The 27,829-nt window shown below is 37.5% G+C and overlaps 1 protein-coding gene across 3 annotated transcripts in view; it reads right to left on the bottom strand.

Annotated features, from left to right (window-relative positions):
- Positions 1 to 26,835, bottom strand: part of LOC134540865 (E3 ubiquitin-protein ligase SH3RF3-like) — a 69,248-nt gene extending 42,413 nt beyond the window's left edge. For 2 of the 3 annotated variants that reach the window (XM_063383878.1, XM_063383881.1), the window contains exons 1-9: positions 26,687 to 26,835; positions 23,848 to 24,293; positions 15,189 to 15,303; positions 14,044 to 14,139; positions 13,807 to 13,943; positions 10,239 to 10,529; positions 7,818 to 7,896; positions 3,206 to 3,351; positions 1,408 to 1,575 (exon numbers count right to left, since the gene is read on the bottom strand). In XM_063383878.1, the coding sequence (XP_063239948.1) occupies positions 1,408 to 1,575; positions 3,206 to 3,351; positions 7,818 to 7,896; positions 10,239 to 10,529; positions 13,807 to 13,943; positions 14,044 to 14,139; positions 15,189 to 15,303; positions 23,848 to 24,269 (1,454 nt within the window). In that variant the 5' untranslated portion in view covers positions 24,270 to 24,293; positions 26,687 to 26,835. Of the gene's footprint in view, positions 1 to 1,407; positions 1,576 to 3,205; positions 3,352 to 7,817; positions 7,897 to 10,238; positions 10,530 to 13,806; positions 13,944 to 14,043; positions 14,140 to 15,188; positions 15,304 to 23,847; positions 24,294 to 26,291 lie in introns of all 3 variants that reach the window. The other variant, XM_063383879.1, reaches the window with a different exon arrangement.
- Positions 26,836 to 27,829: the final 994 nt, after the last annotated feature.

Genomic DNA, 27,829 nt, shown 5'->3' with positions numbered 1-27,829 from the left:
ATATCAAATTTTTCTAGTAATCTAAATTATGTAGGTAATCGTTTTAACATACATCAACATTGCAGACCAAAAATCATTCTCATTATTTACCATTATGGAAACATTTTTGTTTAGTATCACATCAAAGAAAAAACTCTGTTCCTTGTGGTACCCTACAAATCAACAGAATGTACCTTTGTTACAATATAAACTGATATCAGTTAACTTCCAGTAGAATCTCCCTGGAGTACTGGTAATGAAAGCAACCTTGACACTATCATTTTCAAACTTGCATCACAAAATGTTACTACTAGTGGATATAATTTGGATTCAGAGTCATTGCTGCCGTAGGTCGCGACTGAAAATGCCACAGTTTGTAAATTACAAACAATTTTATAGTTGCATCTGTTGCCATTTCTTTCACGATATCCGTCGACTTTGTTCTTGCGCTACCAAATTTTTTTGCTACTTCGGAATTTGAAAACATTTTTCTAAATAACGGGCCGGCGTGATCCGAAACATTTAAAGGAATATTATGTTCAACCAAAAAGTTTGTAAACATACATTCTGCACGTATTACAGCATTGTCTGTGCTGTTATTTTTAGCGAACTAATCACTAACCTTTGAACTCACTGCGACACTTTTAACATTTGCGAGATGTTTTGAACAGTTCATGTGGAGATTGATGTCATATTTTCTGCTGTGCCCAATGTTGATGTCGCATCTACACACTGAAAAAAAATGCTGTGTTCCTTGCTTGATTTAAGAATACACGGAAAATCCCGCATGTATGTATCACGAAATTCCTGAGAATAATGCGTATCACGTTTCGGAGGCATTTTCTTCTTCACTTGATTCCACTTCCGTTAATTCTACACATAACACGTTTTTATTAAAAACATGCAATAACTTCGTTTCCTAACCTGTAATAAACAAAATCAAAATTGGCTCAACTTTAACTGAAGAATCACAACATACGCTTATGCACGACACCATCTTGCCAAACTAAAAATGCTATTTAAACTGGTTCGTGATTGGTTGTAAGGGCATCAATGTAACTCAGGCGGCCAATAAGGAAAGATATACAATCGAACAACAAATTACGTGGTTCGCTGGCCTTCGACCAATAATATAATGCACTCGTTTCCACAGCAACAACACATGGCAACAGCTTTCACAAACCATACAATAAAACATTTAAGGCAGACGGAAAATACATGTTTTAATAAACATCTCGTACTTAAAATTCGTAAAAAATGCAGACATCCTCGTACAATCGTAAAACGGACGTGGTATTCGTACATTTTACGAAAAAATCGTAAAGGTTGGCAAGTCTGGACATACATGTGCTAAGCGACGGCATATGTCCAAAAGCCTACATCGAGTCAATGACGGGGAAGAACGGAGGACGAAGGGACGACGCTCACTTGGCGAGGGCGACGTAGTTGCCCGGGAAGACGCCGCTCTTCTGGGTGCGGCTGCTGGTGCCCTTGAACCAGCCGTCCTGGCAGCGCTCCGTCACCACGTACACGCAGCCCTTCCTCAGCTCCAGCTCGTCCGCCTTCTGGGGCTTGTAGGGGTACAGCGCGACGTACCTGCGGCCGGGCGGGCACGCTCGCACTCTCGCCTCCACCACCGATGCCATCGGCAAGTGAATTAAGACAAAACCAACCAAAATGCAAGATAACACACACCGTGTAACACCGAAATTTTGTCCCTGCTAATTATTCGACCTGAATTCAATTCAACACACCATTAATAGAGCCAAGATTTTATGGTGTTATGAATAAGCATATTTCGTCATTAAGTGCAATGGATTCTATCTAAATTGTCATTGAAAAATAAACACATGTAGGTTAATAATAAGTAGTATATCAAATATCAAAACCAAAATGTCAATACACCAAATATTACCGGGCCATCAGTAGGGATCAGATTATAAAGTGAATTACGATAAAACGAATATACCGTGTTTTCTCGTATAATCGTCGCACATTTTATTCTAAAATCAAGTTAGAAAAGTAGGGGTGCGACGAATGTGCGGAAAAAAAATTTTTGTTAGGTAAAGTTATTCATAAAAACAAAACCCGTTCATGGAAAGTAATTTTATTTAAAAAAAAGGTGGAGTTAACAAGAGCACACCAAACAATTTAGTATTAATAATTCCTTAAACAAAAACCTTTCTTCAACTTTAAATTGTAAAACCAAAACTCTTAACGCGAACGCAAGCCAATTGAATCTGATGTGAACTAATGTGTCGTAGTACACACTTGCCACGAAAGAATGCGGGCTATCAAATGTAGTTAACTTGGCCGTTGACAGAGAGTGCGCGTTGTATGCACTCATATCGATATTCGACTACATGCGCGCCCTCTATACGGGAAGCAACATAACCAAACATGTATGATGCGCTGGCTACATTTTTATAAGCGGTACGCCCTGGCAACGCAGACAATCAGATAAAGGAAATAATGTTTAAAAAGTCTTTATAAGATAATTTACACGTCAAACAACTTCATATTTTTGTTAATTAAATAAATAAGTGGTAATGACTGAAATTAAATTTTAGATTATACCTACACCGCGGCGATGCAGACGATCAGATAAAGGAAATAACGTTAAAAACGTCTTTATAAGAAAATATACAAATCAAATAACTTCGTATTTTTCTGTTAATTTATTGAGTGGTAATGACCGAATAAATATTAGATTTATTCTTTAAAATACATTGTTTTATACGGAAAAGATACCTACACAAAGCGCTTGGCATCTACTAGCGGGACCAAAAACATCATGCGACGTTTACGCGAGAAGTTTTTTTTATCCCAATTTTGACAGCCTAAAATACGGTTGCGACGATTACGCGCGTGCGACCATTATGCGATAAAACACGGTAACACTGAAAAGCATGTCAATACACCAAATATTACCGAATTGCAAGTTAATACACCATTAGCACTGAAATAAAACCTACCATGGAAATTAAGTACAGATTTAACCAAAACTTAATTTGAATATCGAAAAAGTGATCTTCTAATGTTTAAAATATAATTTAATGTCAAATCCGAACAAAAATTATTACCAAACAGAGTGCATGGATCTTAGTTGTACCTCTTATAGAATCACTTTCAAACCACAAATGCTCGCTTAATTCATTTCTATTGCTCCGAACACATCTGCTTCACGCCAGGCGGGTGCCGGTTCTCGGTCAGAGAGCGGACTCACGCGGTGGGCAGCTGGCTGACGGAGGCCCCCGGCGACGGCTGCGAACCCTGCGGGGGAGGGGGGGGAGGAGGCCCCGGCAGCTCCGTGCTGCCCGAGCGACGGTGGCGCTGGCTGTTCTGCCGCTGCAGCGCCTCCCCTCCGACCACCTGCAAGGCGCGGGGGCTCAGCTCCTCCTCCTCGGGACCCACAGTTGAAGTCGCTCTCGTCACACAGCGTGTGTTCACACAACTCACAAGAAACTGCTTTTAACAACAACGGGGGACAAACTTACTTACAAAGCAAGGTTCGCTGCCCAGTTGAGGTTGCACGTCGCAAAACTACACACGTTTCATACGTAGCTTCATAACGAGATCTTGTTCGTCAAATAATTTTTTGCTCAATACAACAGCCACTACCCGCTTCCCTAGCGACAACTCAGGTATATACCTCAAGGTTGCTAACAAAGGTATAGCAAAACAAAAATAAATACTTACTGAAATCACAGTCAAAATATGGAAAAGCATAATTAAGGAGCAAATTTAAAAACCGTATAGCAACTTGATAAAAAAAAACACAATACATGATGTGTTGAATACCTTGCCTTTTTTAACTATACGAACAGAGAGCTTACTTAATCTGGCTTAGTCATATTGGAAACACATTAAGAACAGACTCCAAGTTACACTGAAACATCTCTAAAATTAAATTTTAAAAAAAAAACCTGTTTATGTGGATCACTTCTTTAATATAAATACAAAAACTGTAAATTATACAAAACTGAAGATTGTTGAAAACAATATTATTAATATTATAAAATTATTTAATTAGGGTAATAACAAATGACATTCATACATTGATCATACGAAATAGGACCACTAAAGTGTTTCCCGATTCTTATTCAGTAAAACAGTTCCACCTATCTGCACATTAGGTCTTTTAATACATGGAACAACATCTTCCTTCTTTAAGCTGACTGAGCAAGATGATGAACACGTAACTCACCACAAACATATTCTGCAGGACCTGACTGAATCCAAGTCCTGTCACCTAGTTTTTAAATTTTCAATGATTACTCAATTTCCTTTAAGCCAGTGGTTCTGAAAGTGTACGCCAGGGCGGATGCACCACGTACTATTTCAGAGAAATGTGTGTGTGCAGATTTATAAATGAATAACGTTACTCCATCATACCATCATTATGATGCATTAATTAAACAACTCTACAGATTCATATTTCTCATAAACACAAATATGAATAAACATGAGTTGTGTTTCATTTTATATATTACCACATTATTTTTAAGTTACGCTTCTTTAGGCGCATTATGGAAAAATAATGACCATTTTTACGATGCAACAAAATTTTCACAGGAAGACGTGCATGAACATAAACTCATACATAGGGCCTGGAAAATTTCGGTGTTTTCAGTATGCAAAAAGCGGTACTTTCAAATTAGAAAAGCGGTGGTTTAAAGTCGGTATTTTCGTTACGCAATGGAAATTTTACCGGTATTATAAATGTTTACTAAATTGTGCTGTTATTTAATATAATAGTTTACATATTTAATAAACAATCCATGTATACTAGGAATAGGCTAATATGCATAATAACAGCCAATTAAATCCAAAACAGTTACACAAAACAGACACGTTGCTATAGATGTTTGCAACTACAGATTTTCTTTTTTTTTTTTTGGCTGTCAATGCCACATGCTTAACCGACTTTAGGTGTTTGTCGATGAAATCTTTTCTATCCCATGAAACTTTACAGTTGCAAAATTTGCACATCACTGTGCTATTGTCAGTACAATAAAACCCATGTTTCTGATACTGATATGCTCGTATTTAATGGAGTGGAGGAACACGGGGTTGTAACTTGAACAAACCCCACCGCACAAATGAGAAGAAACTTAGTGTGAACTATACCCCAGATCTATTTTGAGCATCAAAACCATACACGAACACGGCTTATGTAAAAATAAGGTAATTATGCTGAAACACAAGACTTGAGTTAAAGGATACTTTAACCTTGTGTGGATCAAGTAGAAAACATTCGGCTATAAATGAAAGAAATAAGAACAATGCTATCCTGAAATGCTGTGACATGTTTTTAGAGTAGATAATCACAGCGACAGACCGACAGGATGCGCACCTGCCCTTGCCGTCAGCGATGTTTATTTTGACAGCTCAAGCAATTATCTTTTCCACGTCCCTTCGCAGCGTAAAAAAAAAAAGAGGAAAAAAACACGCTGACAGTTTCTCACGCAGAAGGTTGAAATGAGGGAGGGAATGTGTTGAAATGTTAGTTGATAAAGGAGGGGGGGGAATTGTTTTTACATGGTTTGTGGCTCTGGGAGGGATGAGCCTTGAAGAATTAGCAGGGGATGGGAGAGGTAAGCGTCGCGTCATGTCACGTATGACGTCAAGCCGCCGGGCGGGTAAGATAACATGACAGCTGAGACGGCTTTTCGTGCGATAGTGGAGGCGCCGAGCTCGTCTAGACATTGCCGCGTGGCCAGTCTAGAGGGGTGGTATCTATTTTTAGACGTCTTTTGTATGCCTGGCTGCTTACAGTACAGCTCTCGCCAAGATAAACGTGAACACATAGAGCCCAACAAAGTGTAACAGACTTGTTTTTCGGCCGATTTTACTCAAATTTTCGACTTTCTCTGCTCAAATTTTTCATGTTTTCTCAAAAAACGGTCATATAAACGGAATGGACGCATCAGAGGGGCTCGCATTGGCGGGATTCTACTGTAATGGTACTTTTCGGGGATATATTTGCAGTGTAATATAGAAATGTTGTGGTTTTCGCGAATGTACTTACTTTTCGCGTTTTCATGTGAAATTCGCGCGAATTTTCGCAAAATTCGCGATAGCGAAAAATTCCAGGCCCTACTCATACCGTATTTACCAGTGTATGGGTCACATATTTTATGTCGATTTATAGTGTCAAAAATGTAATGCGGCCCATATACAAAGCCGGCGTCGCTGCTTAAGTACTGTGGCACCCTTCTCAATCCGATGAAAGCAGCTGCGACGAGTCGCTTCAAGCCGGGTCGACCCGACGCCCGAACAGTCCAGAAGGGCGGCATCAATTCTCACTACTCCACGCGGCGGACAGCGGAATTTCCAAGGCTGCTCAGCAACATATAACAATGCCAAGGAAGGATGACGCCTGCGGGGTGGATGAAGAGAAAGGGGTGGGGGTAGAGACGGCCCTTGTAATCCGATCAGGGGCGCGTGGCATGTCTTAAGTCAGTGGACCACACGTGACATGGCGCCAGCCAGCTACGAACCTGGCATCGTGATCTGGTCTCTCGCGTTCGTAACAGTATTAACTTCTCAACGAATCCAACAAGGTGGGCAGTATTTTAATACAATTCCTTGTCCAAAATCAGGCCCAATATGGGGTTTAGTGTTTTTCATGCCTTTTTCATTTTTATCGGAGAGGTTTGATTATATAGTTTAACTTTTCCTTCTGCAAATTGAATAATTCAATAGTCGACATAACTGCCCCAAAAGCCAATTCTCGCAGCCGGTGTGGAACTACAAGTTAGTCACATTCAGAAATTTAGTGTCTGAATTTATATACTGGGCCATATAATAAATAATATTTATTTATTTTGAACACTAGTGATGTAAACTGTGTTTGTAAACTATTTCAAGTGTATATAAGTGAGGTACTGTTCCCATATGCATAATTTATTTTCATTATAAATTATTACAGTATTATTTAATAAATAACTAAAATTAATAAATTAGAATAAAATTGCAGCATATTTATTTTCATTATAAATTAAAAATAGTATTCATATTTTTACTATATTAAATAATTAATTTCATACAATTATTTATATTCATATTGAATACTGAGTATTTACTTAATTTTTGTTACAATAAACTTCAAAATAGTTCAGTGTCCTAAATCAAAATAAGTATAACTTCTGACATGCATACATAAATAAAAAACATCTTTTTTTTCTGTACTATTTGACTAAGTTATAAAATATTACTTAAAAATTTGTAAATGGTGCAGCTACAATCACTTAAGATTTCCAATGCACCCAGCATAAAAAAGTTTGATAGCCATTGCTTGAAGCAAACACTGAAGTTGTGCCTTACCAAATGCCACTGGTAACACTCCTCCCCAATCTCGCTGAACTATGCTCCAAGCGTCTACAATACCCAGTGAACTGTCGTCATGATTTTAAAGGCCCTTTAATATTTAACTACTTTCTTATATCAGTCATTTTATGTATCACAAAACTAAACATATTTAAATAAATGTACTATTCGAAGGAACACACCGATTTTTACATTAGAAAACAAAAAAAAATTTCGAAGATTTCCACGTGATCTACGTAGACTGACTCCGACTACTAACATTTAAGGTGTGAAAAAAAAAAATTAAAATGGTAAAAGGCTGCTGAAATGAAAGTTTGCCGGTAAAGTTGCAAAACTTTCTCCTGACTACCACGACCAGTCCTTTTCAGTTCCGATAATACTTCATGACTTTCGTAGCATGTAGATGCCTAGTTTTCCAAAGGCTTTTCCCAGGATAGTTCAGGTCGGCGGGAACGTGCTACGGACAGCCGGGAATGTTTACTACTCTGCACGTCCCTGATCTTTACCTGTGCTTGTGGGCTGGGTTCTGAGGCGCGCACTTCCCCCGGGGCACCCTCAGTCGGACTGAGTATCTCCGCCGAGTGTCTGGGACAAACAAACGCAAACAGTCATGTTCACTGGCAGAAGTGTTCCCATGCTCACAACCTAGGCAAGTTCCCCCGAGGTTCCCCAGTCCTCCCTGTCCAACCAAAGTTTTTTCCCCATCTCGCTAATCAAATGCAATACACAGTACACACCTATCAGAAGTGGACGGGATCCCGAAACCCAGGATTAATAGTCGGTAAAGAGACCATTCCCAAATTTTGGAAAAGTAATTTTTCTCCTTGTGATAATACTTTGGGAAAACAAATTCTTTTAAAAGTAAAAATCTTAGGCAAACTAATTTAGGTATATTGTAAACACACTACATGCTTAGGTTTTCATCATAATCTACGTGTCTTTGCACATGTATGGACCCGACAAAGCACAAAGATATCAAAAACACACAAATCTGTGAACAAACGTAATTCAACCCTTGTTCACACTTGCTGTTAAAAATAAAACCTCAAAATAATAAAGTACTGATTGTGATCAAACATACTTAATATATTTTTACTTTTGAAGAATGTAATTATATTTACCATATTGTTAGGGTATGTTTGAAAATTAACTTCACAAGAGCATCAATAAACAATGTTGTCAAACTGGTCACATTGGAAACAACAAAAACACATTTTTAACAAAGAAACAAAGATGCCATCTTGGTTTCAAATATATATGCCATAAATTTGTGTTTCTTTCAGAAACATTGGAGCAGTTTTAAGTTTTTGCAGTCGGTCATCATTAAGATCAAAATTAAATAATGGGAAAAAAGAATGGGTTTCAAAGTGAGCATGATGATTGTATACGGTAAATTTTATGACATATAAATGTGTGGTGTCTAAACTAAATTTGGCATTTAAGGCAGTAGTAATAAAGGTGATTTAGGTGTGACTTAAGCACGTACGTATTTGTAAATTCTTCCAGAAATTACCTGATAACAGGATGTAATGTTCATTTGCCCTCCTGTTATAAAAACTGAGTATAGTTCAACAACAGGAACACACAGGCACGTAACACAACATTCCAAAGCTCTATAAATGAGTTAGTCATTCTTTAAGGATAAAAAATTGCAACAAAGGTTTCCAGTGAATGTTTTATATCAAGTGCTGGCAATATTGTCAATAACAAAAATTTTCAGTAGAGTAGGGAATAAGATTTTTTTTTTTAATTTTCATTATGTATTACTTATTATTTGTTCTAATGAAACAATATTTTTTTGTGAACTTGAAATTATTTGGACTACAAATGGTTTATGGGATAGATGAGATTTTTTTTGGAGACATATTAATGGAAAATATTTTTTTTCTGTATAGAAGTTAAGAGACAAATTCAATGCTGTTGCTCCCAATCCTGATACCGAAAATCCAACATCTTTCCCGACCGAATCCCTTTATCATTCCTTTATGGATGGAATTTCATAAATATGTGTAGTATATGTCACTCTCCAGGCTATGAACTATCTATATACAAAAAAAATCATGTCAATCTGTTGATCCGTTGCTGCGTGAAAGGACAGACAAACACAATTTCGCATTTATGTAGGGATTTATACACACACACACATATATACACGTTTCACGAACTAAGTTTTCCTTATCAGCATGATAGGTCTTTTGATTTTATTTACTTAATACATATACAATATATTTCAACCACAATATTTTAAGCAAACTGTAATAGAATAAGTTCAAAAAGATACACATGAATAATGCTAGAAAACGTAAGGGTTGCTATTATTGAATTTTTGAATTTACTGTAACATGTTTTTTTTTTTAATCTCAAATCTTTCGAATACTAGAGATTCAGCGAGATTCGAAGATTTAATTTGGACAAAGAAATTCCTACTACTAGCGGAGAAACCTGAACATGAATTAAGTTAAAACAAAAGGAAAACTTGCTCTTCAACACACTGAGACCATAACAGAACCATCTACTTCAGTAGATAATACAAATACCATTATCATCATAAATAATACAAGAGATAATCTAGTCACTATCGATGAGCTAGGACAGATATTACGACAATTGCGGAACAATCACGAGAACATGCTGCAGAACTTTGGCGGAAAATATCCAAACAGTCACGCGAACATTAAATTAAATTAACATTGAATTAAGTTGAAACAAAAGGGAAAACTTGTTCTTCAACACACGGAGACCATGACAACAGAACCATCTACTTCAGTAGATAATACAAACACCATTAAAATCATAAATAATACATGCGGCTTGTCGTTTCGCCATTCAAGGGTATTAACCTGTTGTATACCGTGAGTAACATTATCTTGATTAGAAATTAGATTAATTTGTCCATATTGGAAACCTGAACGGAGACGGGGGCCCACCTGTGTGAGAGCGGCCGGCCGAAGCCGTGGCGCTGGTCGGCGGGCCGCGGCGGGGGCGGGGACTGGGGAGAGGAGGGGGCCGTGCTGGAGCTGGACGAGGTGTTGCTGCTCGAGGTGTTAGGCGTGGTGGTGGAGGACGAGGCCGACGACAGGGTGGAGCTGGAGTCGGAGGCCGGGGCGGGCGGCGGCCGGCACAGCGACACCGTGCGGCTGTGGTCCGTGGGGATCAGCGGGACCGTCTCCTCTGAGGTGGGCGTCGGCGGGGCCACCCGCGACGGGCCCGGCTGCGAGCTGCACAGTCGTACACCTTTCACAACACACTTTCACAACTACTGTAGCTTAGCAACACACTATTTCTCTCATTTTGTTTGACGTGACGTCTAATAAATCGGTGAACGCCGGCTGCACACACGAAAAAATGTCCCGTAACGATGTGTACCGTTATGCCAATTGTCCCATTACGCACAATGTCCCGTTACACACAATGTCCCGTTACACACAATGTCCCGTTATGCGCCTTGTCCCGTTACGCACATTGTCCCGTTACACACTTTGTCCCGTTACGCTCATTGTAGGCTTGCGCCTGCATCTATCTCTCTTTCCACCCGATTGGAACAACCATCGATTCTACTTTTTCGAGGGCACGTTAAACTGGGAAACGCTCCCGCATTCGTTTCCTACTTTTCCTGTTGTCGTCCCATCCTTAAACGGAATAACACAGATTGGATGAAGTTAAATAGCAAACATGCATGAAAGTTATAGTTGAAATGATCTATTTGTTAAAGTAATAAACATATTTGAATTAATGAGCGCAAATAAAAGTAAATTTATCAATTAAATCGTAGATTTCATTTCGCTCATTCTTTGTATCCGTACAAAATAGTGATAATTCAATAAAATTAATGATTCAATTTTATTCATAAAAGTATGCAATCATTTCATCAATGTTTTGTTATGATGTCACGTTAAACTGTAGTCAGTAAACCGACTTTATAGACAAACAATTTTTTTTTTTTAAGTTTATTTGTTTTAGAATTTTTTACAACAGTGAAACCCTCAATCTACTACCAGGCACATTCTGTAATCCAAAAACAATCTGAGAGCCTCGCGTTCCGATTTATTACAGTGGAGCCGAGCTGAACACCTTTGTCTGTCACTAGCTCACATCAATGACTAGCTTCCTAGGTTTTTTAGTTAGTTTTCTGCTTTCTAGATGGTTACATCTCACAAGTGGTATTCCCGTTAAAATTACTGACATTCCAAAATCTAGCCATATCACTAATCTGGCATGGTCGTCCTCCCGTACGTTCCGAACTAAAGACCTTTCGTTCTATTTCTAAGGACTGTGCGAAATCTATGACAGCTACACAAAGGGTCACCAACCAATCAAAAGCTCCTCCACCCATAAGCACCAATCAATAACTTGAGCAATAGGCTACTGAATGTGACCACTCGGTCTCACTACCTTACTCAACAATATTTCTATTTATATTTAACTAAACATGCAAACACACTTCATTTTTTTTCCTCTAAACTTTTCAAAATGTACAAAAAAATAATTCTCTATGTAAACTTTTTTTTATGTTCTAATATTTAATTTTTTAAATATATTACACATCAAACCATACTGGGAAAAAATTGATACTGAAACCAACCAAATATTTACAATATATTTTATTATCAAGAATTTACGTTTTTATGACTAGCATTGTAAAATACCTTGAAAATTAAATGATGTATCCCAAAAATTTTTGGGTGGAGAGATGTCACATGGTCTGCACTGTACACAAAATATTCATGAAATGATAAATTCAAGAAATCAAAAATTAGGGTGATTGTATATTAATAAGCCTGTCGTCTTAACTTTGGTTAGGCATTGTACATTCAATATATCTCTAAATACTTTGTTACTGAAATTTGTTCCTTGCGTTGGTGATCATGTCCTTCCATCCGACGGCTGGAGAAATGGCTGCGTTTACTTTGTTTCACACCAAACTTCGAGTTTCCACAAAAAGCTTGAGAAATTTTGTGAGAAATTTTAAAAACAGTTGAATTATGTCATTTTCCACAAATTTTAGCATTTCAATATACATATTTTGAGGGTCCCTAAATACGGCATCCGATACATCTATATTAGTTTCCTGAAGTAAGTTTTCTAGATCAGTACAGTCAAACCTCTATCTATCGAACTCGCATGTATCGATTGTCCGTGTTTATCGTATACTTTCTACGGTCCCGGCAAAATTGCCATACAACTAAGGTTAAAAAAGTCCGCTTGTACCGATGTTCGAATTACCGTTTTGTCCGCATTGATCGTACAAAATATGTGGTCCCGTCACTATAAATTATAATAGATGATCGTTTAACCATAAAGATTTTGCAGAAATAACCATTTCTTAGAAAGAAACCGTCATAAAAACAGTAACGATAGTATACAGTAGTAAAAATCACCTTAAATCTGCAGCCAAGTAATGGAGCACGTAAATATGAAAAGACAAATGAACAACAACTTACGAAGAAATATGGATGATGTACCATAACTACAGTACAAACCCAATTGTTATCCTAAGATAATTACCATAAAAAGAACTAAAGATTCTTTGTCGATACCATAATTACTACAAAAGCACGATAGCTACCACATTTGCACTACAGTTACCATAACAACCGAGATGTATATTTACTGTGACGGTAATGTATTTATTTATGACATATATTAAAATTAAAGAACATTATTGAAAAAAAAGGATGTTAAATTTTTATATGTACGTTTGGCACATGTTGCGAAGAAATAATGCGATCTGAAAGAATGCAGTACTACTACGAAAAGTGAAAAGGGTACTCGTGGATTTTTAGGTTATGGCAGTATCTCTCGTTTTTAAGTAATTTCGGCCGAAAATTAACAAACGTATCGCAAGTCGACAGAAATGCCGATTCAACTAAATATTGGTAAAATCTGCTTCTTCAGTACAGCTCTACATTTGATGACATGAGTAAACATATTTCAGACTTCAGGATATTGAAAAAGTCTTTAATTTCCATGTAGATTTATTGTGCGTATGTTTTTTTTTGCAAGTGTAAATTGAATTAAGTAAAATACTTCCATTTTTATTTATTTTTCAACTGATTTAACTTTAATGATAAGTAACTGATATATTTCTGACATTAATTTTGGGTTGAAATATTATTTTTTAAAAATTCTTAGAGTGAAGTCCACATCTATTGAATGTCCGCATCTACTGAATTTTTTTGTTGGTCCCCTGAAAAACGATAGATAGAGGTTTGACTGTACATGTATTGCATTATAATTTTACTTACTTGATACATATGTATTAAAAGTAGAATATTTTGAGGAATGGTAATAGAATAAGTAAAAAGATAAAAATAAATAAGCCTAGTAAACTTAAGAGTTATCAGTAATTTACTAAACAGACTAAAATATTTTTCTTCGAATCTTTTTTCCATGAATCTCGAATCGTTCAAATTCGAGTGGCCCATCCTTACTCTTAATTACAATTTTAAAAACCTTGGCCAAACACGCATACCGCTCTACCGAAGACACGCTTACTTCACAGACAGCTTCATGAGAGCCCTGGCGACACTATTCAGCTCCACGAAGGCCAGCGGGAAAATGCCGATCTTGTCCGCCAGCTTCCCTTCCGCCCAGTTCTCATCCACTCTCCTGATCACGTTTATCACTTCGCCCTGCACCACACACACACAAAAAAAAAAAAACTTGAACACAACGGGTTCAGGCTCCAAACGGCAAGCCGTACAGCAGACAGAGACAGCCGGGGATTTATACCTTGTTGAACGTTAGGCAGCCTTCTTCATCGTCGGTCATTCGGAAGTCGTAGAGAGCTTTGCACTGAGGAATATGACTCGGTAAAGGAGTTATAACCTAAAACACAAAGAAAAATAATGGTCTTTATTTATGTTTAAATAAAAATTAATATACATTAATGCTTTGTGTCACACGCGATTCTTGAATTTGAGAAAAATCACCATACTCTATTGAATAGCAGTAAATGTCTTTTAATGAAGGTTAAATATGATTTCTTTATCACAGTTTCAGACAACTAGAATTTGGAAAAATTATATATTATACGTGGTGACTGTATTTTATTGTTATAAAACCTGTTAGATTATCAACAAGACATTTTTCAAGTGTATCTTAATGAACACCCGTCACCGGTATATGACAGAAGCAGCCTTCAAGCAGGAAGAAAAAAGGATAACTAAATATCTTGGAGGCCCCATGCTGATTCAGGATTCAAAACAAAAACTTCCTTTGTTCTGTCCACTCCTCCTCCCTTGAAGACAGCCACAGCAATCTCCATCCCCCCCCCCCCCCCCAACCCCGCCAAAATCCAATTTTTTTTCCCAGCCACAGATTTTCAATCTGAACGAAACGACCCAATGACAAAAATAATTCCAGTATTCCGAGATGTTAGGTTTTGCAAGTTAATGGATATGTTTATTATTTCATGTACGTATATAAATATCAACTTGCTTTTAGTAAATATTTATTAATTAAGTATTTCAATTAGCTTCTCTGAAAATATTTTGTTGAGAGTTGGGTACGAGTGACAAGAGAAACAACTGCGCTAATTGGAGCTGGGTGACTTATTTGTGGTCTTAATTATTAAGTGGGGTGCTGATGAGTCATGATAAACAAACACACCATTTATCGTGGCATACTATATATTCAATTTGGTGTTACTTTAAATTTCGTGGAGGTAAACCTAAAACTAAGGACCAATTTTTAAGAACCGAAACCAAACCAAGAACCGAGGAAAAAGTAGAACCAAATATTTTCCTTCTTGAACATAACATTCACCTCAATTGAATGGTAGAAACGTTGCGCAAAAATGAATTTTACGTTCTAATTTTTTGTCAGATTTACAATTATCTACCAAGCGAAGCCCCAACTGATGACAAACCACGCACCTGTACATATGTGAGCGGGAACACCCCCTGGCTGTCCCCACATTCGCCCTGGCACCAGTTCGCGTCTATCTTCTTACGCAGCATTATGACGTCTCCCTTCTTGAAGTTCAAATCCCTGGCAACACACATCCACACTGTTAACACACATGAGATCCTAGCACAATTGCATACATGTGCTTCATACTCTCATGTCCAGCCAATCCCTCAGAAACATAATGATAAATAGTTAATGCTCAAAAAAATAATTTTGTCTGTTAGTTCCATTCCTACACAAAAAGCCCCTGTTGTCCAGAATTATCTCTGGAACAAGTATATAAATCAAGTATCAAGTCCATCTCAAATTTGTAACCCTAACATTTAATTTGATCACTAATTACCTTCACTTTATAAGACCAACGTACGACAGTAGAACACACCTCTTGAGTTCAAAGGTGAGATACATAATTTGAATTCAAAACCTTTTCAAGATATAGAATAAAATCTAATAACGTGGACTTAAATTCACCAATTGCACAGTGAATGCGCAAAGCGTCATTTGCTACCATGTCGAAAACAAAAGAATTTTAAACACACACTGTTTTCCATTACTTTCACTGTTTAAGTCTTAATTAAGGAGCTTTTAAATATTTTTAGTGAAATTTAGAAATTTTAAACTTTGTTATTCAATTAAAGAAAAATGTACACAAACGTGTACTTGAAGAAATTAATATTTTCTTTTAAAATTACTCATGAACTCTATTGCAGGATTTAATAACAGGGCGCCAGAGGTATTCAACATGTGACAGTAAAATAATACTCTCAATAATTATTTTTATTGAATTAAAAATAGCACGAAAAACCTCGAGTCATGGCATCAACAAAACCAACAAATATTAAATAACTAAATGAGTCCAATCTATGGGATTTCGTAGACAACCTGACTCTTAAACAAAATAAATTAAAAATATTTAAGTTCCTGAAAGTGTTCACAAAGTAAAAGTTTTGGGGTTTGCTCCGGCTTGCTCGAGCATGAAATTCCTAGCTTCTGGACCTCTGAACCTGTGTGTGAATATCTTGTGGTTCTGAAATAAATTGCCGATATTTGCCGACAGTCAATAGTCACGTAATTTGATAATAACTTAAAGTTTGTCCTAAAAACTGTTCAATTAAGTCGACTGTAAAAATTACGTTAGCGTCCCAATACAAAGACGATGCAGGCCATACCTTATCTCTGGACGATTAAGATCGTTCAGAAAATACGTCGTCACTCACGTAAATTTAATGCAATCCCTCTGCATTCAATATCAGGGCGTCGCTGACTATTGCCCTGTATGCAGACGTAATTTTCTCAGTAATAACACCGAAAATAACCTCGCCACGTATAAATATTCCCCGAGGGAACAAACTTCACCACACACTAAATGGCGTCATTTTCCACTCTTTCTTCTTCTCTTTTGCCTAAAATGAATTGTTACTTGAAATAGACCAATCACGGCCGCGACACGTTAGCGTCCTTTTTAACTAGGCCAATAAAACGTCACTATTACACAAGCATAGGCTGTCGAAGCTGTTCCAAAAGCTGCGCGATTATTTATATCAGCAGTTGTCATGACGACGCAGCACGAGCTGCGCGCGCCGCCATGCGAGAAACAAAACAAAACACTGCCGAAAGTCCGGGAAGCGGTATTAACCTCGAATGTAAAACAATAACAAACAGTTTCAGTTAGTCTGATAATACCGTAGTATTACAAAAATTAAAGACTTTTAAGGATATTAAGGAGGCAATCAAATCCTGCCGTGTCGACAAATACCTGGTGAGCCAATTTCATAACTATTTCAATATCTCTGTACAAGTTTAGTATAGTAGTTATTTTTTCTAATTTTTTTACTTGAATGGTTACTTGTATTTTAATTCATGACATTAATATATATTTACTTCACAAAAAAAGGCATGCACACAATCAGAATTCCCATATTATATCCCAAGGAAACTAAGGTAAAACTCTATCTGCATGCCATACTCGACGGATTTTGGTACAAGTAGGAAATTCCATACATTTTGAACTCTGCAGTGCAAGTTAGCCAAGTTTCATTACTTTCAGCTAGAGATGCAAGTGGAAAAATTTCTTTCATGGATAGTTTCAGTTCAGAAAATTTTCTGGAAAAATATAACCAAATAAATATTCCATTATCAACATTGTTTCACATTATTTGAGATATGTTAATATGCATTATACAATAATCTATTTTCTGCCGATTGGTTGGTACAGTAAACTCCCGGTATATCGCGCCCCGATTGATCGCGGAATCGGGTATATCGCGGGTCAAACCATGTCCCCCAGTCAGAAATGAATAATAATGGAATAAATGGTTGATAGCCGATTAGGATAATTTTGCGTTGTAACAAACAAACTAAGCATCGGGCAGAAAAAAGCCTAGGCGTAGAAAATGTCCGCAGTGAAATTCTAAACAAGATATCTCCGTACATTATTCCTCTATCTTGTAGGGTTTTCAAATTATGGTCCAATCCAGCCCAGTGATATTTTCTGAAAGACTAGTTCTTAACGTCGCTTTATCTCACAAATGAAGCATCGGACAGGGGACCTGATAAAGCCCACCGTCCAGCGACATTATCCAGCGTGACTCGGCTGGGGATTGATGTTGGATAGGCTTGGTTGTCGGCAAGCGCTGGATAGGGAGAGGCGAGCCGAGAATATGGAGAGAGGTAGAGATTAGAGCGGGCAGAAACACGAGGGGGAGTGGGGGAGGGAATGTGTTCACGCAGCACACAGGCAGAGCATGAGTCACTTGACTGAGCAGCGTCCCTGCGTACAAGGCAAAATCAGGTAGTCCGGTGTTTCAAATTCCACTCCAGAATCTTAATTGGTACTTTACTGGACATCTGTATATAAATGTTTTGTTACAACTTAAACCTACAGACGTAATATTATTGGGTAATTCATTGTATTATACACATTCATCTTTTTACTTTGGTATAATGTTTTAACATTAAATGGTAAAGTAAATCAGCTAGCGTATTTTTAATCTTTGCCCAGGAATTCCCAGTGGTCCAATACTTACGTGAACCATACTGTACCACTTTTGCCGTGAGGTAGTAAACAATTCCCGGAAATGTTTATGTGTAGCGGTCTCCCGACCTTTAACCAGAGGCTGGGGAATATAACACTTGCCGATCCGAGCCACACACACTCAGCAACTCGACACAGTGTTTGGTGAAATAAGTAAAGACATAGTTTAACACGGTTTTTAATACGGCGTCACTGATTGCGCTAAAATTAAATTGGCGCAATTTTTGTTTCCCACACGTGACCATTTATAATTTACTGTAAGCATGGATAATAAAGTTTAACCACTTGACACGATAGACGATTCTTTATTTTTTATTGCACGAATGCTAGAATAGTTTTTTCCTGTATCTGCGGCCTACTTCTGCAAAAGACAAGCTATCTGTAAGTAAATATAGAATTTTTATTTTGTCAATCAAACTCGGTACTTTGCGATTCATATTCGGTTTGAATTATCACTACGGCCTTTCTTTTTAGAAGACTTCGACCACAGAATCGTGTGTAACCGCACACACTGCACTTACTTTGTTACGGACACTGACGAAGCAGATACTGTGGCTGACACCACGAGACTGGCAGCAGCTTGTGTGCCGCACGTGTGTATGGCGGCGTGTGGCGCGCTCGTAGGTCGTGCGACAAACTGCGCGGCACGCGGAAAAATAAAAACAATTCAACATTTAATATTTATCTTTAAAATTTATTATTTTTATTTTTTCACCCGCGTTTAGTGAAAACTGCAGATGCAAAGTCCGCACAACGGCGGGCCGTCTATACTGTGCGTGCTTGCCGACCTATTAGAACACAGGCGGTGTTTTATGCCTTTTGACCTTAATCACATCGAAACATCGCGGTTATGCAACAACGCGGGTAAAAGTTATGTCCCCCGACAACCGCGTTAAATAGGGAGTGTACTGTACTATTTAAATGCGTAGCATGATTCCTACCCAACTCTCAAAAGTTAAGTGAGCCATTAGTTGGTACAGAATAACAAAATAAATGTTTTATTTGGTTTGTATAAAAATGTTAACATTTCCGTGAAACTATAAATCTTTATAAAATGTTCTGTTTTTTGCAGAAAACCAACATTTCTACATTCAAGCATAGGTAAATTTTGTGAGGAGTCCTCAGTTTCCTTACTCTCCTGACCTTACGTTAGTAAACTTGACGCCGACCGCCAATGCTCCTCTACTTGGCATAGATTGCTAAGTCTCATGAAGGCGTGTGCACCGAACGTGCTCGGGCGCGCACCGGAGTGTAGAAAGTGCAACGGGGCAAATGCCATGTAACAAGTGCCATGTCGGCGGAAGGATCCGGCCGGGTGTGGCATATCCCTCCGCCGAACTACGACAAACAGGGTGGCCACCCATTTGACATTTTGAAATTCCTGGTTTTTTCCAGGTTTTCTCAACTCACTGAAATTGCATGGCAACAAACTTGAAAATTATAAATCACAACAAACAATGGCTGTAAAATATTTTTAACGCCGTAAAATTATTGAACTACATAGGAATTATTACAATTAGGTATATACACTTAGAAGATAACAGGAAATGGACAACTTACTTGTTACTTTCTTTTCATTGAAATCTCATCTTCAATTAATGCAGCTGCTTTTGCTGCATCTGCTAGCAGTTTAGCCTTCTTGGCTTCCAATTCCTTAATTTCTAAGGCTTTCCTTTTCTTTTCTTGGATAGCAACTGACTCTTCATGCTTTTGTTTTCGCTTGATTTCTGAGAGTTCCACATATTTTGCATGAGCATTCCGGCACGAATGGATAAGACTTTTATCAATTAGAACTTTTCCTATGCCCCCTAAAATTGATACAGAATCATACACCTGTCTTAATGCTATCAGGCTCTCTTCATGTTGATTTTCAACAAGGCATTCTGCATTTACTGAAAAGCCCCTCTCCACCGATGCATTTCCATGGGACATAATCAGCATCATTTTAACCAACAATGTAAGATTTGGTGAAAGCTTATCAACATCAACCACTTGCATCCAAAATTTATCCAACCTTACTTCATTTCTTCTGTACGATTTTACAGATTCCAGCAGATATGGTAACTTGCATAGCTCCCTAAATCCACTTTTTATTTTGTCTGCTAACAAACCAGCCATCCACCTCTTCTCAACAAGTGCTTCTAAAAGTTTTTGCATCCTGTGTTGAGCTAATGTGGGACTAGCACAAATTACTGCTGGATCCAAGCAGGATACATTCTTTGATAACCTAAATGAGAGAGGCGACTTAGAAAGAATCTTTTGTACAAATGATTTGTAGAATTTGACACAATCATGTTTGAAATGAAGAATATCTACTTCTTTCACATGTAATTTAGAGTTCTTTAATGCATCTTTTGTGGAAAATCCCAAGTCAACATTCTTTGCAAATATAAGATTGTTGCTGAGTGTTAGATCTATCTTCGTGATATCTTTGTTCTCAATTATATCTCCTTTCACAAACCTTTCCATTACAGATTTGACCATCAAATGAAGAGCACTATACAGAAAAGGAGCCATTGGAGCTTCATTCTGAAATTCCTTAAGGAAAGGCTCCACTTCTGCTGCCATGGCACTAAAAAAAGCTAATTTAGGCCCAAGAAGTTTGTCATTTAAAAATTCAGAAACAATTCTGTAGCTTTCACAATCTGGAACTTTCTTTTGTTTGGTAACATTGCTAGTGTACAAAAGTAAGTCAGGTAGCATAGCCTGAGCCCTGGATGCCACTTTAGCATTTTCCACCCATCTAACTGAACAGAACTTGTGGGGGAATCTGGATGAGTTTGTGTAACTTATAAAATCTCCTCTCCTAGAAGGTGAATTTTTGAACAAATTGTACAATGCCCTTAAAAACTGAACCAACTTCCAGCCTGTAGATGTAACACCTGTCTTAAAAGCATTATGCACAGTGTGCAGACCACATGTTCCTAATTGAAGAAAGTAAGGAGCATCAACATTCCCTTCATGTAAAACATATTCAAGGTCTTTAACTACTTTAAGATTTACATTTGGCCCATCCATAGAAATTTGAATGGTTTTCTCAAGAAGCTGAGGAGGGACTAATTCTTGAATAGCTCCCAGAAGGTCACTGGCACAGGCCTTATTAAGGAAAGCAGAAGTGAAGTATCTACTAGTTACCTCATTGTTATCATCGTCCCAAAATTTGACATGAATGTCCATTTGCTGACGTTGGGAGATTTTATTAAAGCTTTCATCAAATGCCAAAACAACATGAGGACAACTATTTAACTTATTTTTTAGTTTTTCAGTGAAATAAGGAGCTATTCCATGTACTACTGTGTAAGCTAACTTTGTTCTCTGTATCTGCAATTTACTAGCTATGGTACTGTCAGCAAACATGATGGGTAGCAAAGATGCCAAACCAGCAGCACTCCTAAATGACAAATGAAACATAACACTTGCTAAACACCATAAAATCTCTGCCTTGGACGTTTCTTCGTTAACAAGAAAAGTTTTTAATGCCGGAACTACACTGCTTGAGCAAGGCAAATCTAACGATGGTGTAAGTGTTACAACCGAAGATGTAGGCTTTAAATCATTTTTTTTCTTAACGAACACATCCATAGGTAAAGATCTTGCCTTATTTGCTGCCGCAAATGTGTGCTTTGCACCTTTAGCATGACTTACAAGGGCGGTTCTACCCATACTACTAATATTGATTTTTCCATTACACAATTTGCACAATGCATTTGTACTACACTTGGGGTCCCTTTCCACCCACTCAAATTCATCTTTGTACTTATCACTGTACGTGGTAACGGAACACTTCGGCATATTAATTACACACTGTTGCAGATCACATAACCTTACTGTACAGAAAAAAAGTTATATTTACATCATAAAACAAATAGTTGTTACATCAAACTCTTTCTGTTGTTCACGTAAATATGATTTATTCATCATAAAACAAATATATGCAAAATCAAACTCAAATGCGGCGATTTATATTAAACGATTACTGTAAACATAAGACGGACTTGAGCCACGCACAAAAATACTTCAAATGATAAATCCTCAAATGCTGCGCGTATGGACTTCTAAACGTAATATTCCAACATCTCACACACTTCACTTGCGAGTTGCGTAGAAAATCGTATAACCTTGTCCGAGCACTAAAACTGTACAACAAAGATGGCGAAGCGCGCGTGCGAACGAGGAAGCAAACAAGTCATGTGACTTGACTGTTGACTGCTAGAATGCATGCTGGGAGAAATATCGATCGATCGCTGTGCGCGTGCGTACCTGCGCAAGCAGACTCGTCACATTTTTTTTAATAGACATCGAAAACTGGTTACTCGCCATCATAATGCGTTATTTTAACTTACATTTAATAAGATAATTATTATTTGAAGAGTTTATACAACAAATGTATTGGAAAGCTAAGGTTATTTACTGCTGATGCGTATACATTTCATGATGAAAAATCCCGCACATACACGTTCCCGACTCTCTACGAAAATTCCTGGCTTTTTCAAGGTATTCCCGGTGCTCACGAAAATTCACGGCTATTTCACGGATTTCCCGATTTCCCGGTTGAGTGGCCACCCTGGACAAATGTTTATGTATTTTTCCACAGGAACATATTAGACTTTATTTTCATTATTTAATATTTTATTTCTTTCAAAATTATGTTTCACCGTGCGCCTTGTCCCGAACCTGGCCGGTTCAGTTTCCCGCGAAAATCACACGTATCCGCAGGAGGGCTGGCGGGGGAGGGGGGTCATGCGCGGCAAGAGCGGGAGTATCCTTCCGGGTATCACAGAGGCCGGCAGCCTCCGTGCGACACGGGACCAGCATTTCTTATTTTCACTGATATGTAGTTTTCAATAGTTGTATAATTCCATAAACCTTTTCTTTCAGTTCCAAGGTCGGCCTCGACTTACCGAGTGGTATTTAACCTAATTATTCAGTGCTCCAAGACGAGCGTTCGATGTGATACGTAAGTACTGTGTGCGAACTACGAGATAGAACGTTGGCGCTTCAGGCGATATCCTAGCCAATCGGCTAATTAGTTTCAGCCCGCACGGGGCCGCCAGTAGGCAACACGTAACAATCAATCTTACTAACGTGTAAATTTCTGGGACAGTCCTAAGATTCAGGTAGCGTCGCCGGAGTTACGGGCCTACGTGTTCTTAGCCCAGTGTACTACGTAATTATAGTTGTGAAGTGTAATCTTGTCCAGGATTCTAGTGTGTTATGTTAGGGTTTGTTTATGTAATCACCACATCGTGTCCAAAGTGAATGACCTCACCGTGTAGTAACATCGTGAGCCGCCACTGAGTGAGTGGTCGCGCGTGTGAAGATTCGACTCGGGACAACCGTTACGGCCAGGACGGGCAGCACTATGTATAGGGCTGTGCCGGAATAAACTAATAAGAAATCAGCCGTTATTTTCTTGGTCTTTTCAGGCGTCCCGAGTGGCCGAAACAGCTCGGGGGGCCCTATTGTGTCGAACCACTGCCTCTAGCCACAAGGCCGAACCTACCCTGAGATTCCGAACAATACTTCAGTCATTCAAATAGAGGTAGCGGGGTTCGCGTCAAACTATCGTTGAGAAGTGAAAGGAGAGTTACCCCGGCTCGCTGGACTGGTAGTCGTAGAGGGCACGAGCGTAGGGCTGGGCCGGCGGCTTGGCCGCGGCGGGGGCCCGCGGAGGGGACCGCTGGGCGACGGCGGTGAGGTGCTGCACCACGCCGGGCGGGATGTGGCCCCCCGGGGGCGCCCCCAACTGCCCGGCCGGGCGACGGTTGGGGCCCGCGGCGTGGCGCATGCCCTCCAGGATGCGCATGAGCAGCACGTTGGGGGGCAGGTCCTCCACCCTGGCGTCCACCAGGACCCGGCACTCGGGGCAGCGCAGCTCGCAGCGCGTGCTCACGATCTCCTCCAGGCACTTCTTGCAGAAGGTGTGCTGGCAGGGCAGCACCCGGCTCGACGTGTCCAGCCGCTCCAGGCATATTGAGCACTCCAGCAGGTCGTTCAGCATCCACTCGTCCATCCTTCACTCCGGCTCCGCGCTTCCCTGCACGCCGTTTCATTCATTTATTTGTCACATGCGCACCAACAGTCCGGGGACTTCAGCGGCGGGCACGACATATACAAAATACACACAAATGCATAAAGAAACAAGAAACAAAGGACAAGACATACAAACAGCGACACAAGGACAAATACAATACTTAAAATAATAATTAGTACAAAGTAGTAAGGTAGTAGGCAGCAAGACATAAAATTTAATAGAGTACTATATTATAAACGTGAAAGAGAAAAAAATACTAACTATAATTATTATGAGGATATAAATTTTATTAAATAAATACTTTAAAACATAGCTCAGTTCACAATTAATTTGACTTGGTGTTGTGTCTATTATAGTTTGTAACGAGTCTATAAATAAGCTCGTTCTTGTTATAAATAGTACATAAACTAGAAAAGAGGCGAGAATTGAATTGGGGGATTCTCAATCCGGTGTTCTCAAGAATATAGCTACATTTAATTTTATAGTTATAAATGTTATGTACAAAAAGATAGTCCAAATAGGCTCTACGGTCTGCTAGAGGAATAAGATGGGAATGCGGAAAACCTCTATGAATTATTAGTCGAGACAATTTGTTTTGTAAATTTTCTAGTTTCTCAATATCAGTCGACTACAATTAAGTTTATTTATTTTAGGAAATAGCCCGTAGAATAAATCCTGTAATTCTGCCAGAATCATGCAAATAATCATTCGATACATATACCTATGCTTCCAGAAGGTAAAGGATTTTATGCCACGAAATAGAAATATTTAACGAGAGCAAGTTTGCGATTTGTCAAAACTATTTTTCAGGTTTCCATGCCAATAACCGAAAATGCTTCCATGAACCTTTTGATACATTATGCTAATTTTTATTCTTTATTTTAAAGATAATGCTTTCGTGTTTAAAGTTCTTCCACCTATACGGTACTGCCCAGTAATACGGATTTTCAGTAAGAATTGCCAATTTTGCCATCCAGTTACATAACTATGGAGTGTTATGTATTTTTTATTACGAAAACAGAGAAACTTAAAAGACTTCTCAAAATATGCTTTTCGTACAATACAAAACGCTAATGTGTTTCTTGTAATAAAAAGGTAAATCTTTTTTTAAAGTATTTCACATAAAAATTAATCCTGAAAATTACTTTAGTTTATTAATTATTAAATGGTTAGCGAACCTGTGTAATTAGTTCATTACTCTATAGAAGTGGTGTGAGTTTATTCTTTCAGTAACCACTTTCAGAATTATCTTCCACGCTTAAAAAAACAATTTTAGAGCAGCAAATACTAGCTTTTACTCAAAAAATGTTATAGCTATACCAAGCTTAATTATTCTATATCTTTGACAATATTTCAGGAACTCATCCAGTAAGAAATTATTACTTGAATTCATTAAGTCAACTTTGTCAACTTGTCAACTTTTCATCCATCTCTTCTTTACTTATGAACACATATATGACTTTTGAATATGAAGTGTACAGCTAGTGATTTAAAACTTACTTTATAGTATTTTGAATTAACAAGAGATATATAAAATAAGTCTGTATTCATAGCAAGCTTAAATAATTAGTAAATATATACTACAGAGCCACATGTTATATATGAAATATAAAAAAAAATATGCTTTTCTTCTTTGCATGAGAAGAACCAAATTATTGTGTATTTATTCAAGTAAATGTAAGTTTTAAAAAACATTAAATAAAAAATCTATATCACTTGAAAAAATCTATCCGTACATCTTGTACAACTTGTTACCATGTGGCAAAATAGACACACCCATCCATCTGCAGCATTTTATCCTTGATTTGCCTCAGTTGACTGATTAAATTAAAGCACTCTATGAAGTACAACCATCATTTTTGTATAATAAATCATATCAAATAAATCAATAATGTTTGTATTAAATAACCTCTTAAACCATTAATCATACGAACACTAACAAGCCATTTAAATACTTACAGAAAGAAACAAAATATTCTAAAATATGAATTATGGGCACACCTTTTGTTCTTTTAGGTTGGTTATACAACAGCTTTCCATTTTAGTCTGTAGTTAATTAGGTTGTGTGTAAATTACATTATGAATAATTATTTACACGTTGAAAATCACACATTTCCCGCTTTCTAAAAAGTGTTTAGAAAATTAGATCAACAGTAACGATTGAAAGCATAAATTTGACCGCATATTAACTAGCCAGTTAGAACAACTTAGGCTAAAAACATAATCAAGTTTCTTCATGAAACCAATATTGTATCTGTCAAATAAAACCCCACACGAAAAGATACACACAAAAATATAACCATGACAGACAGAAGAGTCCTTAAAATCACTGAAACTTGTACGTGCACGACGAAACACTTCGGATAGTGAAAATTACAAATAAAAACCAATATTACCATTATGCAAGTCCATTCATTTTGTTGACCATCATCTGGCAATAACAACTAATCCAATTAAATTTTCGTTGGACACAACCCCTTAGCTTCACGCCATACACCCTTGCTATTTCAATTCTTCTTCCATGCCTTTTTTTATTCTTAATAATTTCCGGCTTATTTTTCTTTAATTTATATGTTCAATTGGTGACACTGAGTAGCTAATGCCAACAGATAAAACAAAAACGTGGTAAAAAAAATATATATAATTAGTTTCTCTATGTTTATAAAGTTGACAAATAAATGGTGAAAATTACAAAATAACCTAAAATCAACTTTTATTTTGAATTCCCATAAAATATTATTGAAAAATAAAATAAATCAAAAAGTGACAAACTTAAATATTTCTACAAATTAATCTAAATAAGAGCCTATCTCACCGCTTTCATTTAAGATTTCAACTTATTTTAACAAAAGTACATTTCACAAAAAATATTAAGTTTCACAACAATGTCGTTAAACTAGTTTTAACTAAAATTTGATTAAATTTACTACTTTTTTTTTAACAGAAGTTAAATAATTTAACTACATCTCACATTTCTTAAGTTTAACTAACATTAAGCAATAAGTTAAACTTTTGAAATGCAATTGAAACGAAATTACAAGACAGTGACAGTTCTTTTTTGTTTATTTAAGAGTGCGGTTACACACAGTCTGAACATGTTTCGTTCGAGGCCATTTCCCATTTAACTTAAACAGGTTGGCAAAGTAGTTCAGATCGACATATCTTCTACATTAGCCTCTGATTGGCTGTTTAGAATATAAACAGTCTTTTGCAGAAATTCAAGATGGAAAGTGTTTCTGGCACAAGTTCGAGTAATATTATACCGTATGCAACAAAAAAAAATCAACATATAATTATTTTTTTTTTTTAATTGATCCTGACCTTAATTTTCTTAAAACTAAGATTCTCGCTCAAAAAAATAATATAAAAAAAGTTTAAAAATTTTACTGTGCACGTTTTTTGAATTCCCGATTTGTAAAAAAAATATTGAGCAATATGTAAACACATTCCATTTCTGCTGATAATGCTGTATAAACAAGTGAGAAAATCCCGCGTTTTCTGGATACAATTACAAAATAGAGATCAACAATACAGTCATT

This window comes from Bacillus rossius, chromosome 17, assembly GCF_032445375.1.
Source record: "Bacillus rossius redtenbacheri isolate Brsri chromosome 17, Brsri_v3, whole genome shotgun sequence".
NCBI classification, from domain to species: Eukaryota; Metazoa; Arthropoda; class Insecta; order Phasmatodea; family Bacillidae; genus Bacillus; species Bacillus rossius.
Note: the sequence above shows the minus strand (reverse complement) of the source record. Positions and strands in the feature narration are given on the sequence as shown.